The 13,907-nt window shown below is 33.2% G+C and overlaps 2 protein-coding genes across 2 annotated transcripts; one reads left to right on the top strand and one right to left on the bottom strand.

Moving 5' to 3' along the window:
- Positions 1 to 3,088: 3,088 nt before the first annotated feature.
- LOC115889646 (gastrula zinc finger protein XlCGF57.1-like) lies at positions 3,089 to 7,945 on the bottom strand. The gene is made up of 2 exons (XM_030909694.1): positions 7,803 to 7,945; positions 3,089 to 5,505 (listed from the first exon to the last, which is right to left on the bottom strand). The coding sequence occupies exon 2, from the start codon at positions 5,175 to 5,177 to the stop codon at positions 3,873 to 3,875; it is 1,305 nt and encodes a 434-aa protein (XP_030765554.1). The 5' UTR covers positions 5,178 to 5,505; positions 7,803 to 7,945; the 3' UTR covers positions 3,089 to 3,872.
- Positions 7,946 to 8,012: 67 nt separating this feature from the next.
- LOC115889649 (tubulin-specific chaperone E) lies at positions 8,013 to 12,612 on the top strand. Its single transcript, XM_030909705.1, has 7 exons — positions 8,013 to 8,067; positions 8,129 to 8,460; positions 8,520 to 8,723; positions 8,782 to 9,364; positions 9,613 to 9,744; positions 9,802 to 9,955; positions 12,195 to 12,612. Exons 2-7 carry the CDS (start codon positions 8,249 to 8,251, stop codon positions 12,494 to 12,496), a joined length of 1,587 nt encoding a protein of 528 aa, XP_030765565.1. The 5' UTR covers positions 8,013 to 8,067; positions 8,129 to 8,248; the 3' UTR covers positions 12,497 to 12,612.
- Positions 12,613 to 13,907: the final 1,295 nt, after the last annotated feature.

The raw sequence follows: 13,907 nt of genomic DNA on the forward strand, positions 1-13,907 counted from the left end.
CAATAATCCTTCAAAACAAATGAAAGTACCAAATTCTATTTATATACACTACGGATCATAAACCCATAAGCGCCATCCGTTCTGGTGTTAAAAAAGCAAATATTTAATACTTTACTATCAGAATATAAACGAAAAAAAAAAGAAAAAAGTTGCACCCCCAGCCGGTATCGAACAACTGACCTTCGCTTCATAGGCGAAAGCTCTACGCACCGAGCTAATGGAGACTTGCTCGATTTTTATTCAATACTAGAATTTAAAGCGCTAAGTAGAAAATAGAAGATCTTCTTTGGATGCGCAGTAGTGAACGCAACGGGTATCGGCAGCCAGACATGATGTTCCAGAGAGCATAATAAAAGATATATCAAAGAGCCAGACGTTGTTTTCCCGACGTTGCTAGCTCTCGTACTATTAGCCTAAGTGGAAAATAACCGAGATATTTTACTTTGAAAATTTCCAAAAAAAAATATTTTTCGCTTAAAATTTAAGAACCACTGAACCTTTTCAGGGTTTTCTTTCTTGTAAATTTAATCTACTACTTATGTTGCCATATTATGAATATATTATGTTTTTTAACTAAAAACTAAAAAAACTCCAAAGAATTTTTCAAAAACTTTATAATTTTCATTTTTTTTTTCGTGGAAGAAACCTCATTAGACTCACCCTGTATATAAAATATCTACAGGGTGTCCCAATATTCTGTAGACATAGAACTACTACGTATTTTTTGGAATCAAAATAAACTTATTGGATACAATCTCTCTCTCTCTCTATTCAAAAGTATAATAGTTCATTTGTCCGCTAGAGGACCTCAAACTTTAAAAAAATAAACACATTTTTTCAGATATTTTAAGATCCGTTATTCCGATTTGAACGAGATTTTGGGTGTCTATGTTTTGCTAATGTTTCACTTTCACAAAAAGTTATGTCATTTAGTATAAATAGTTTCCAACTTCACCAACAACAGATTTTCTTTCGTAAAATGGGTCCCTCTAGTATTCACTAGTGATGGGAAAAACCGATTAATTTCAATAACCGGGTACTCGAGTTTCAAGCGATTGCAATAAAAGAGTGATGGCTAGAGCGAAATATCACTCGTGTTTAAATATACGGTTTTTCGTCCGTCCCTTGTTGTAAGTACTCGTTAACGCCAAGCAGTAAGTTGCGTGCGCAGGGCACATATTTTTTCGGTTAGGCCAAAACCAAACAAAATAACCGAAGTGTATGGGGGCCTTTAAAGTCAATTCGCTATAAAAAAAAAGATTTTGTTGAACTTTCATATCTATAGGTCCTTTAAGATGTCTCTTCTTTACCTCTTAAAAAAAACAATTACTTTATTTTAAACATTTTATTTTTACATATATATTTCATATATTATTCAGTACAAAAAAAACATGGCATTATACCGCAACAAAATGGCACAACGGCACAAAAAATAGGAAAATTTAAATAAAGAACACACTCTGTTTTGCACCACAGGAAAAAGAAACAATATAAAAATACGGTGTCCATAAAAATTAGCTGTATGTCAGATTTCAAAAAAAAAAATAGGTAACTACACTGGGTTTATTGTGCATATATTCTCTGGTGCATATCTAATTATAAACAGCTAATAATTATCAACACCGAAAATCTTTCTTTTTAATAAAAAGTTTGGCATATTACGATAGGGTAAAGTCAAATTCAAGAAAACAAAATTCTTTGGCCAGAATTCAAAAAGGAACATAACTACAAACTTTGGCTAATAGCTAAAATAAAAAAGAAACAGAATTAAAATTAAAGTAAAATAAGGCATTAATAACAAAAGTGAACAAAATACTTAAACTTTATTATAAATTACCTAAACGAGTGGTAAATATATTTTTAGATAAAACTCCTAAAAAAGCGATTATTTTTGTATATAAAAAATAAATTTAGACGTTTTATTTAGACATGCTATATTTTAAAATATACTCGTACAATCAAAATAATAAACATATAAAAAGTTTAGAAAGCAATACGATTAGTTTTGTATACAGGGTGTTTCAAAAAACGTGCCATCTCTCGTAGGGAGGTTCCTCGTGTAAAAATAAGATTTATTTTTCGTATCAATATAGGTCCGATTCTGCTTTGTTTCGTAGCTACAGGGTGTTAAAGTCTTAATATTTTTTCGATTTATTACAATTTTCTTCCAAGTACTTTTAGCGTTTCGAATGAAATTTTGAGGGTAAAAGTTACTATAAAAGCGACATATTTTAAAGCTAAAAACGTGTCGACATATTCACAATGGACGTGCATATGGGTTATCACTGGAATATTTTTCTAAAAAAGCATGTACGCCACTGACTTTTTCTCTTGTTGGCAAAATAGTGTAAGCAGTTTAACCCCGATTAAAAGTTGTCTCTTGATATTTTGTCGATTTCGGCCTCCTTGATGAGATAAACGCAATTTTATTAATTTGCCTTGATCCAAGTCTAATAGCAGCCTATAAAAAATTTTAATATCATTATCTTGAGAAAGTTTTAAATAAGTACTAATTGATTCCTCATCAAAAAATACGAAAAAAAGTTCCTATACACATGGGTATTGAAATGCATAGTTTTAGAGTTAAAGGATGTTAAAACTTTCTAAAATTAGGTTTTTTGTAATATTCTTAAACACCATTATTTTTTTATTTGAAATTGCTGTAGGTTGGACTAATAGTAATAATATTTAATAATAAATTAAGTAAAATATATAATTTATTAATTTTATTTTTATTTATAAAATTAATAATTATTTATGATTAATAAAATTGCGTTTATCTCATCAAGGAGGCCGAATTCGACAAAATATATAGATAACTTTTAATTGGCGTTAAACGGCCTACACAATTTTGATTTTGATATTAAAAGGAAAACGTCAGTGGCGCACATGTTTTTTTATTAAATATTCCAGTGATAACCCATATGCACGTCCCTGATGAATCTATTGGCACTTTTTTAGCATTAAAATATGTAGCACTGATAGTAACTTTTACCCTCAAAATTCCATTCGAATCACTAAAAGTACTTGGAAGAAAATTATAATAAATCGAAAGATTATTAAGATTTTAACACCCTGTAGCTACGAAACAAAGCAGAATCGGACCTACATATGTTCATATGAAAAATAAATCTTATTTTTACGTGAGGAATCTCCCCACGAGATTCCACATGGCACGTGTTTTTTGAAACACCCTGTATAATTATTCTAATTATGATAGAGACGTAATTTCTTAACCAAACTTATTAATTTTATTTGTCGCTACGAAGTTCTATAAATATGTTTATATTTATTATGCGTATGTAATGCTAAAATTCACTTGGTTTTATATAATTTTAATATTCTGTTTCAGTTTTCATAACACAATTTGGCTAAGAACACGAAATATGGCAAGTTGCTAACGACCTTAATCTATATTATTACGTTATTATACATATTATATATCTATTTGGTTTAATGTTTTTGGTATAAGAAAACTTTCAAAATATCTATAGGTATAAAAAATAAGCAACAGGGCCTAGTTTATTCAAAACAAATTTACTTAAAATTTCTCTAATATTGGGTCATAATATACTACGAACAACATAATAAATATGTTATAAACAATATAGTTTTGTACATATACATATTGCTGTTTATGTTGTCATAGATCAGATGAATTAAAAACTTCTCTGTGCTCGTGTGGTCAACATTATCATTAGCTGACTTATTAGAATACAATTATTTTTTTCAAAAGTTAAATTATAACTTTGGTTGTTGCTTATTTTTTGTCCTCTCGTCCCAAACAATCAAGCAATATATGGCAAGAATAAAATTGCAGCCAGCCCTATAAAACATTTTTGTACTATTCCGCAAAACAAAAAACGCTACCCTTACGACGTTAGTTCCTCCAACAACTCCTCCATAGACCTTTGTTCGTCCTGAAACTTCTTCATATACTTATCCGGAACGGTCCACTCTAGCAGAATCTGGATATTCGCCTTTAGTCGCATCGCAATACTTAACTTTTCATCCTGACAACTCTTCCTGCCAGATTCCTCTATGGAATCGATCAGAACGTCGTCAATCAGTCGTTTATTGAAGCCCAACTTTTGCAATCGGTCTTTGGTCGAGATCTTCTTAAGGAGAATCGCCAACAACAAGCGCATCTTGCTCAAAGACATCGGAGTTTCTATCTGATCCTCCTCCTCCTTCTTTATCTGCTTGTCTTTGCATTCGAGTTTGTGCTCTTCGAGATCTTTTTTCGAACTAAAAAACTCCGCGCAGGCCAAACAGCTGTACGGCTTCTTGCTCTTGTGGATGCAGAGCATGTGCTTCTTCAGATGAGGTAGCTGACTGAACCCGGTGTTACACACCACGCAGAGGAACGGTTTCTCACCTGTGTGACGTCTGATATGTAGTTTTAACGCCGTCGAGTGCGCGAAGGCTTTCCAACAGACCTTGCATCGATAGGGTCGTTCACCGGAGTGTATTCTTTGATGTACGATCAGCTGAGAACGCTGCGCGAATCTAGTACCGCAATGTGCGCAGCCGTGAGGTTTGGTTTTGGTGTGCGTTCGAAGGTGTTGAGAGAGATGACCTTTATAGTCCTTTTTGCAGATGGGGCAGGTAAAAGCCTTGATGTTCGAGTGGAAGCATCCCAGGTGTTTCTTCAAGGCGTCTCGCCTGAAAAAAGACTTACCGCATATGTCGCAAGTCCACTGCTTCAAATCGAAGTGCCTGTTTCGATGCAGCTTCAGGTTGGTGCTGCAAGTAAAAGCCGAGCCACACACGTCACAAGTGTAGGGTCTCTGGCCGTCGTGCACCCTCATGTGTTGGGTTAGCTGCCCTCCTCTAGCAAAATCCTTCTTACATACCTGACAAACATAGGGTTTCTCGCCGGTGTGCGTCCTTAAATGAAGCTTCAATCGGTCTTTAAGGGCGAAGGTTTTCTTGCATATTTCGCAAACGAAAAAATTGTTTAAACCGCCGTGCTTTGAAGCTATGTGACTCTTCAGAGACCCGGCTTGCTTGAAAGCCTGCTGGCACTCGTTACAAACATACGGGCGCTCTCCAGTATGTATCCTGAGGTGTTTCTTCAAATCGTTGGAACCGAGGAACTTTTTCGAGCATTCCTTGCATTGATGTTTTCGTTCCTTGTTCGCGTCTGCTGTCAGTTTCGGTCTAGTCAGAGTCATTATCACTCGATATGTACGATTATTTTCTTTGGTTTAGTATATATAGTATATAGCCTAGAAGGTGTTAAACTGTCATGCGAGTAGAAGATGGTGAAATTTAATTGCTGCCCTAGACCAAGTGTGCGAAGGCGGGTATAGTGGTTTATTTCTAGCTAAATCTACCTAACTCTTTGGAATTTAGGGGGAATAGGTGTACTCCGGCACCAGCTAAGGGTATTTAGGTATGTATTTAAAGTTAAAAATGGTTATCTTAGTGAGATCCGAAAGAGTTTGTGCGAATAACCATGGACCAGCATGATTGTTGAAAAGTTGTCCATCACCATAATACCTAGAAAAAGTATAGCCTCAACCATGGAATCTACTATGTTCAGAATTGCCAGACATTATTTTTTTTTTTGTAAAAATGTGAACATATTTTTACGTTTTTACAAATATCTATATACAGGGTGGCGCACCTCATTCGCCTCGGTTGATTATACGAAAACGGAAAGATGTAGAAACAAAATTTTTTATGGGTATATGTAGAGAGGCAATGTGCATAATTTAAAATTATTTTCAAATGTACAGGGTGTGTCAGAACTAAGATCCATACCAAAGTGATATTTTTTCTTATGGAACACCCGGTATTTTATTTCATAAAATTTGGATTCTTGGGCATAAAATAAGGAATTTATTGTAAAAGTTTAATATGTTTAAATGCTTTGGTTTTTGGGATATTTAAAGATATTTAAATATGCATGCTACATTAAAAAACTGTCTACACCCTGTACATTACTTTTCAGAGTTAATTCTTGTGCTGACTTTGAAGCCAGAGAAATAAACTTTACTAAATATTATAGCTTCCTTAAATGTATACAGGGGTATCAAAAATTGCTGGTCTATTTTAAATATTTATTTTACATAAAAACTTCGTAATTTCAAATATAACACTATGTATTTTTTAAAATAAGTCGAAGCAGATTTAAATACTCTTTCAAACTATATTAGGGTTTCCTATACCTATCTGGCTCAGATTATGAATAAAAAGCGATTTTTCAATAAAATAGCAATCAAGATAGCTGATGTCGCCATGGCAATTTGCTAGTGACAGCTATGAGTGACAGTTAGTAGCTATTTTCAAAATCGACGTTAGTTTATGGACTTAGCGAACATTCCCCACTAACTGGACCAGAACCGTTCTGTTTTCCAAGTGGAAACCAACTAAAGGTGGAACCTGGAAGACTCCATCCGTAGCCTGGAATGAGGATCCTCCAACGGACTCGAAAAAGTTCCTCAGAACTTACGACCGAGAAAAATAAAAAAAATTCCTTGATTTAAGTAAAAACAATCTTCGGATTGTCACGGGGTTTCTAAGATGACATTGTCTCCTCAATGAACACTTCAGTAAGCTGAAGCTGGGGAACAACGGCGAATGCAGATTCTGTGGGGAAAATGGGTAAACCCCAGAACACCTTATCACTGAGTGCGCCGAGACAACGACCGTTCGTGCCATGAATTTTGATACGGCTGATGTCAAGGATAGAGAGCTGGCCTCTGTGGAGCCGTCTCAGGTACTGGCTTTTCTTAAAGCCCTGGGACTGTATGATGAGTTATAACTCGGTATAACTCAAGAAAGGTGAACACACAATAGATCTGTAAGGTCGCGGTGATTAACTCCCCTCCTAAACATTCTACATTTTACAAGCTTTTCTCCATAATGGTTCTTATAACAGATTCTAAAATAAACACAAATGTGTATATTCTATGCTATAGTCAAGTACAAAAGACATATTTAGTGCACATGTTAATAAACACATTAGTGAAAAATTAATGGTACAAGCGGCATTACCAGAACACCTTATAGCTTAAAATTTATGGCTTTGTAAGTAATGCATGATAAAGTTTTTTTTTTATATATAAATCATCTCTTAATTCTTAATATATTTTACTGTATTATTTTACTTTAGCACCCTGTATATTTACCATCTTTTAATTTATTAATAATAACACAATTAGTTTTAAAACAAGTAGGATTTTAATCCCTTTCCCCACCCATTGAATTGATAGTGACAAAATAAACTACTGTATATTTAAAAGTATGATGGCATTTTTATAAAAACCTTTTTAACTTTCTTACTAAATATACCATAATATCTGGCAATTCTGACTTAACTATATTATACTCCTACTACCTTTAGTTGATTAACAGCTCATTGGAATGATAATAAGACTTTAGATAGCTGCAAATATTACTCACTAATGTCCACTGATGAATATGTCTCACCAAAATAAATAAGATAACAACCCAAATTAATTTTTTATGTAAAGAAACTGTTTTATCTGAAACGTTGTTCGGTGAAGAATAGACAATATGAAATCTAGAATAGTCAATAGTATGAGAAAAAACAGCCCATCCACCTAATTGTTATTTAAATATATACATTAGTTTACTAAAAGTATACTAATATTACTATAGTTCATAAATTATTAATAAGAATAGCTAATAATAATAATCTTTTAAACATTTGATGTAGCTACAAGTACCATATCCTTATCAATATTCTATCTAAAGTCCCATCAACCAAAAAAATAGAACCTTTAATACCTAGTATATATTCTAGAATATAAAAGGCTCGCTTTACTTACCTTATTTTCCATTGTTTTTATAAAAATAGTGCCCCTAAACCACTACACCTTTAAAAATTTAATTAAATATTATGAAAAATTGACAACTCCATTTATCAGTGACCTTGGTATGATTTTAGGGAGTTAGTTTTTAATGGCAGAAATCTGGCAGAAATGCTAAATAGGATCAAAGCTACCAACTAAATATTTTTGGAGTTGGTAGCATTAAAAAACTATTTAAACGTCAAAATTTTTGTGATCTAGCTGTCAAAGTGACGGAACGATTGTAAATAAAAAAGTCTGTTCGAGTTTATAAATATAACTTTGTAAATTGTTAATATTTTAAGGTTTGGTAGGGTATTTATTTATTGGCCGAAGAAAAAGTTAATTTGGACGGGTTTTGTTTATCCTATAGATGATACAAACTTAACCTATTTAATACAGCTTTGACAAGCCTCACTGCACCAATGAAAAATAATATTGCAATGGTTTCAAATGAAATCTTGAGGCCTAAAGAAGAAGTAGGATGTCGGATAGAGTCCGGAGGCTATTTTGGAACAGTTAGATATATAGGGAAACTTCCAGACTACCCTGGAATATGGTATGGAATTGAATGGGATGATCCGACTAGAGGAAAACATAATGGAACCGTAAATGGAGTACAGTATTTTCAAACCAAGTAACTATATTAAACGTGGTCTGTATTTTTGGTTTAGTATAGTTTTTTTTGTGTTTTAGGCATCTGACATCGGGTTCTTTTGTGAGAAGAGAAAAAATTAACTTTGGTAGGTCATTAATAGAGGCAATTATAGTTCGATACAGTGGACAGGAAAGTGATTTAATGAAAAGGATCCATGAACAACAATTAATAAGTTTACAAAAAAGTATAAAGGCTCCTTTTATTGAATTTGTTGGTTTCGAGAAAGTAAGCACAAAGCAAAGGTAATTTAACTTGTTTTTATTTATTATAAACTAATTAGTCTTTCTGATTCATTTTTAGCAATTTTGAGGCATTAGGTATAGTCAGTGTTAGGTTGCAAAACGTAAGTTTTATTGGAGAACCCAACGAACTAGGAAGATTGTGTCCAAATATTAGAGAAATTGATATATCAAGAAACTTGTTTACTTCTTGGGCCGATGTTTTAAATATATGTCAACAATTGCCTCAGTTATATTGGTTAAATATTAGTGAGAACTTACTAGAACTCCCTGAGGAAATTAATGATGTTTACCCTAATATAAGTGTATTTATTTGTGGCAATATGAATCTAACTTGGACAGACATAAAGAGATTATCAAAAATCTTTCCTAACATCAACGAGCTCAGAGCTAACAATAATTATATAACAGACTTAACTACAGAGGACAAAAATAATTTTAATAATTTAGAAATATTAGATTTAGAAGAAAACCCAATAAAGGATTGGGATGAAGTTAGGAAATTAAAAACGATTAAAAGCTTGCAAAACTTGTCATTGGATGGAACTGGTTTGGAATCAATTAATTTTAAGACTAAAGAACAGACGTTGGATTATTTTTTAAATTTATCCAAATTATGTATCAGCAATAATCTTATTAGTGATGTAAGTGAAACATTTATTTATTAGATAAATATATGTTATTTTACACAGGGTTGCCCAATTCATCTGAAAAGATTTAAAAAAGTGCAGAATTCTTTCAGATTATTCCAAAAATACGTAGTAGTTCTATGTTCATGGAATATTCGGACACCCTGTATACTTGGAAAATATCAAACTTTCTCATAGCAGTGGCTCTATATCTCTTTATTTAGAATGAAAGCATTTTGTTGCAATTTTCAATAAATTTTTAGTGGTTGTCACTGAGTGAATTAAACAAACTACCTAATTTAGAAGAGCTGAAGTTTATTAACTGTCCAATTTTAAAGTCAGAAAACGCTGAAACAGCTAGTGCCATAGTTATAGCTAAAATTCGATCACTCAAGGTAAGAAAAGTTAAGTTTACTTAATATTATAATTAAAATATGGCAATTTCTTTGCAGATATACAATGGTAGGATCATAAACCATGAGGACAGAAGGGGATCAGAGTTGGATTACATGAAAAAATATGGTTTGGAGTGGCTCAGAGTCAAAAATACACCTGATCAAGTCAAGTTCTTAGAAGAGCACAACCGCTATCTTGAATTGATTAAAGGTAAGGTAATATGAGAAGTGACCTAATCCTCAGAAAAGCCTCCATATCAAGTTTCCCATTGGAGATTTTCACATTAATTTTACCAATTTTCTTTATAAATATATGGGCGAGGGTAGCGCACATTTTAAAAATATTTTCAAGATATACAAGATGGTTCAACTATAGCTTCCTTCGGATTACTCTTATTAACAATTTTGAAACGTCCTAGAACTCTACAGCGCATGCGCATATAAAAAAGTTGCCGCATATTTCCCCCTGCGCATGCGTATCACAATTCTAGGGCTGTTAAGAATCTGTAATAACCTTTGAATAAGAAGACTAAGGAAGGAGCATATCAAAAATCTTAGGTACACCGCGATGGGCCTCAAATATGGCCGACTTAAATTCCGGTTTATCAGTGTCGTTCTAATTTTATTTAAAAAATGTAAAACTATGATGTAGGGTAGACGTGGAGTAGACTCAATAATTTGTTGTTTTATTTAAGTTGTGAATAAATGTTGGTAATTATTAAAATTGTTATAAAAATATATAATTCTAATAAAAATTGATAAGTTATAATAAGTATTTATTAACACAAACATCCGATACGCTACTGAAGCAGGTAAGTCAATTTAACGTATCTAAATTCTTTGACAAGTAATAAATAAAATCTAAAATGGAAGAAAAATATATAATTTAGTTAATTTAAGTGAATTTCATAAATGATCAGTTTACTACACGTATGTATATTATATAGTCACTTACTAGCGAAAAGTTGTTCCATTATTTCACTCAATTTTTGCCGAGATCTACCGCACGCTACACAACCAACTATTTTAGAGTCTTTTTCGATAAATCGCGATAGTGTCACTGTTAATTTAAGTTGTGCCACAATTTCCATCTAGATTTACTACCTTTATACAACTATCAGTAGTAGAATAAATAATAAATAACATAAAATAAGCTCCGTAAAGACTGACAAATCCACAAAATTTCAAATCAAATTCAAATGTGTCAAATGAATCGTCAAACAGAACTGTCAAGGATCCCCACCCTAGAGTGTTTTTTCCGCCCATCATGCATGAATGGATAGCATTATGCTCCTTCCTTAGTCTTGCTTATATTATTATTCAAAGGTAATAACATAAACCCGAAGTAAGCGTAAGCGGGGTTTCCACATGCAAGGATTACTGGCGCCAGTGTTCGCCAGTTTATAGGCGCCACAATTAAATGGCGTCATTACCCCTTTCCACAGGTCTATAGTAAATTTAAAACTGGCATGTCATTATGTTCAGTTTTATGAGATTTTAACACCTTGTTATACTCTAGGGTGTAAGCATTTATAATACTTCGAATTTTGGTCTTTGCGGAATTACATCAAAGTTGCTGAGAGAATCAGACATGACACCAACAATTTTATCCTTAAGGCTTCATCCCTTTTATTTCGGTCCTTATAATTACTTATTTTATTGTTCCATAAGCAAGGCTTCCAAGAACTTTATTATTAATCAATAGACCACTTTTTTGAAACAAACGACATTTTTACGACTGGAGATGCTCGCTGTATTGTTTACACACAAAACTGGCACCAAAAAGTACAGGAGCGTTGAACTTTACTGGCACATGAATTAGTAGCACCACTAAACTTGCGCAAGTCGATTTTACAGGTTTCCACATACAATAAAACTGGCGTCAGTTGAATAGCACCAGTAATCCTTGCATGTGGATACCCCGCTTAATATTTATTTTATTTTTTGTTTTTTTGAAAGAACGCGCAATGTTTGTTAAATTGTAAGACAGCGTCCCTTAGCGTTTACGTTCAAAAGCTTATTATTTTTATGGTATAATATAGAGTAAGGAACGCTCTTTTAAACGAGCCCTCGTTTGTTGGATTCCGATGATCCAGTCCGGAGTTATTAACATTGAAATAAAAACAGATCTAATTTTCCCTCGCCACTTTATTTTAGCAGATAGGGGAAAATGGTTCTAACAAAAAAAATCCAAAATTTACTGAAGATTATGAAGCTATTTGTAAAAGGCAAAATTTTGTCAAAATTCTATTTTCTTATTTTCCATAGCAGTTCCAGCAATTTCTCATAGCTTCTTTAGTTATAATTATTTTTTTACGGGCTAATACTTTCCGAGATACAGCCGAGAGCTATTCTTAGTGAGACACCCTGTACACAGTATTGCCGATACACAGTATTTCAATCATTGTTAGTTGCTCCGTAGAAATAAACGTTACTGTTTTTTTTTGTAGAGTATGGAGAATTGGAAGCTGGAGAACTCCAAATACCAGACACGACATTAAAGAACGCTTTAATAAACTTGAACTTAGTATACAATGAACAAACGGTGATTAAAAAGATATCACCCGCGATGTTGGTGCAGAAACTAAAGATTTTGGTGAGGAGGCTCTTCAAGTTGGACGATTTTCCCGAACTGGTATGCATCACTGAAGAGGGTCGATACGAGATACCGCTGGACGACGACACGAAAGAAATTAGTTATTTTTCGGTGAACGACAACGACACGATAATAGTAAAACCGGCGACAAACTAAATTGTAGCGGGTGGCCGCAAACAAATTGTGATAATTACGGTGTATTTATAGAAACATAATCTAAGTTTCTCTAAAAGATATTAAAAAATTAATAATAAACTACTTTTTTATTTCAATGTTTGTTTTATTTTAAGATTGGTGGTCCTTAATGAAATGCTCCTAAAGCTTGATTTTCATGCATCTGTTGTCCGACGATACGATGATACAATATTAATTTTATTGTTATCCGTTCATCGGATGTCCGTTACTTGTGATTGGTGCCATTTTACACATATTTTCATTTCCATAACAATTTCGCTGTTTTACTTTTATACCGAGTGCGTCTCAAAACCTCTATAACTTTTTGATTTTTTCAGATAAAAAATTGAGATTTGGTATGTTAATATATGACATAAATAAGGATTGATTGACGTACCTATTCAATTGTTTTCTGTCACTTCCTGTTTCGCCGAAAATGACTACAACTTTTGATTTTTTAAATGGTACCCTCGGTTTTTTGTTGCTTTATTCGATAGGAAATGATACTCTGAATAGAATGACATATCATATGTCAACTTGGACAATTTCTCATATGGTTTATTTGAAATTATAACATGCGGTTCATAACGATAATTTGACTCGAAATACCAAGTGTGTGGTATCAAATTATTCGTAAAAAAATGCTTTTTCCAAATATGCTAATGAGCCACCCTCGTTCCATTTGAAAAAATTGAGATGTGATTAAAAATACAAAAAATACAAGACACGAATAACATTATTAAATCTATTTTTCCAAGGCCCCTTGATTAAAAATTAGTATTTTAACACAGCCATGGCACTCTAGATTGAAATTTAAAATTCAATTTTGTTTTAAACAAAAATGTCAAAAGTTGACATATGATATGTCATTCTATTCAGAATGTCATTTTCTATCGAATGAAGTAAAAAAATACCGAGGGTGCCGTTTAAAAATAAAAAGTTGTAGTAATTTCCGGTGAAACAGGAAGTTCAATCCAATCTCGTTTTTTTAAATGAAAAAATAAAAAAGTTATAGGGGGTGAGCCACTTTTGAGACGCACCCGGTATAGTATCCTGAACAGAGTGCGGACCGTCTGGCTGCCGGTAGACGTTGCGTTCACTACTGCGCATCATATCTGTATTCAACATGTGTTTACTACTTCGCATCACAAATTTGCCCTGTATTTCAGGAACTAAGGAGGCTAGGACACATATGTGTAGCATATAGTTTCATAAAAAGTAGCAAAGTAATGTGCCAATCGCATCATTGTATCTCGACTCGTAAACGAGAAATCCCATAAGCCACACGAAAATAGGATACTCTGTACAGATGTGATGCGCAGTAGTGAACCGCATTAGTCTATCGGCGGCCAGACGGCCCGCACTTTGGTCAGGAGAACATAGCAAAAGATGA

The sequence above is a fragment of the Sitophilus oryzae genome, unplaced genomic scaffold, assembly GCF_002938485.1.
Source record: "Sitophilus oryzae breed Bouriz unplaced genomic scaffold, Soryzae_2.0 scaffold_817_pilon_pilon, whole genome shotgun sequence".
In the NCBI taxonomy this organism is placed as follows: Eukaryota; Metazoa; Arthropoda; class Insecta; order Coleoptera; family Curculionidae; genus Sitophilus; species Sitophilus oryzae.

What these genes read in the sequence shown, in the direction of transcription:
- LOC115889646 (XM_030909694.1), bottom strand. Translation starts at nt 5,177, where the DNA reads ATGACTCTGACTAGACCGAAACTGACAGCAGACGCGAACAAGGAACGA.
- LOC115889649 (XM_030909705.1), top strand. Translation starts at nt 8,249, where the DNA reads ATGAAAAATAATATTGCAATGGTTTCAAATGAAATCTTGAGGCCTAAA. An exon ending in GTACAGTATTTTCAAACCAA is followed by an intron (nt 8,461 to 8,519) that starts GTAACTATATTA and finishes TTTGTGTTTTAG; the next exon opens with GCATCTGACATCGGGTTCTT. An exon ending in GCAATAATCTTATTAGTGAT is followed by an intron (nt 9,365 to 9,612) that starts GTAAGTGAAACA and finishes ATAAATTTTTAG; the next exon opens with TGGTTGTCACTGAGTGAATT.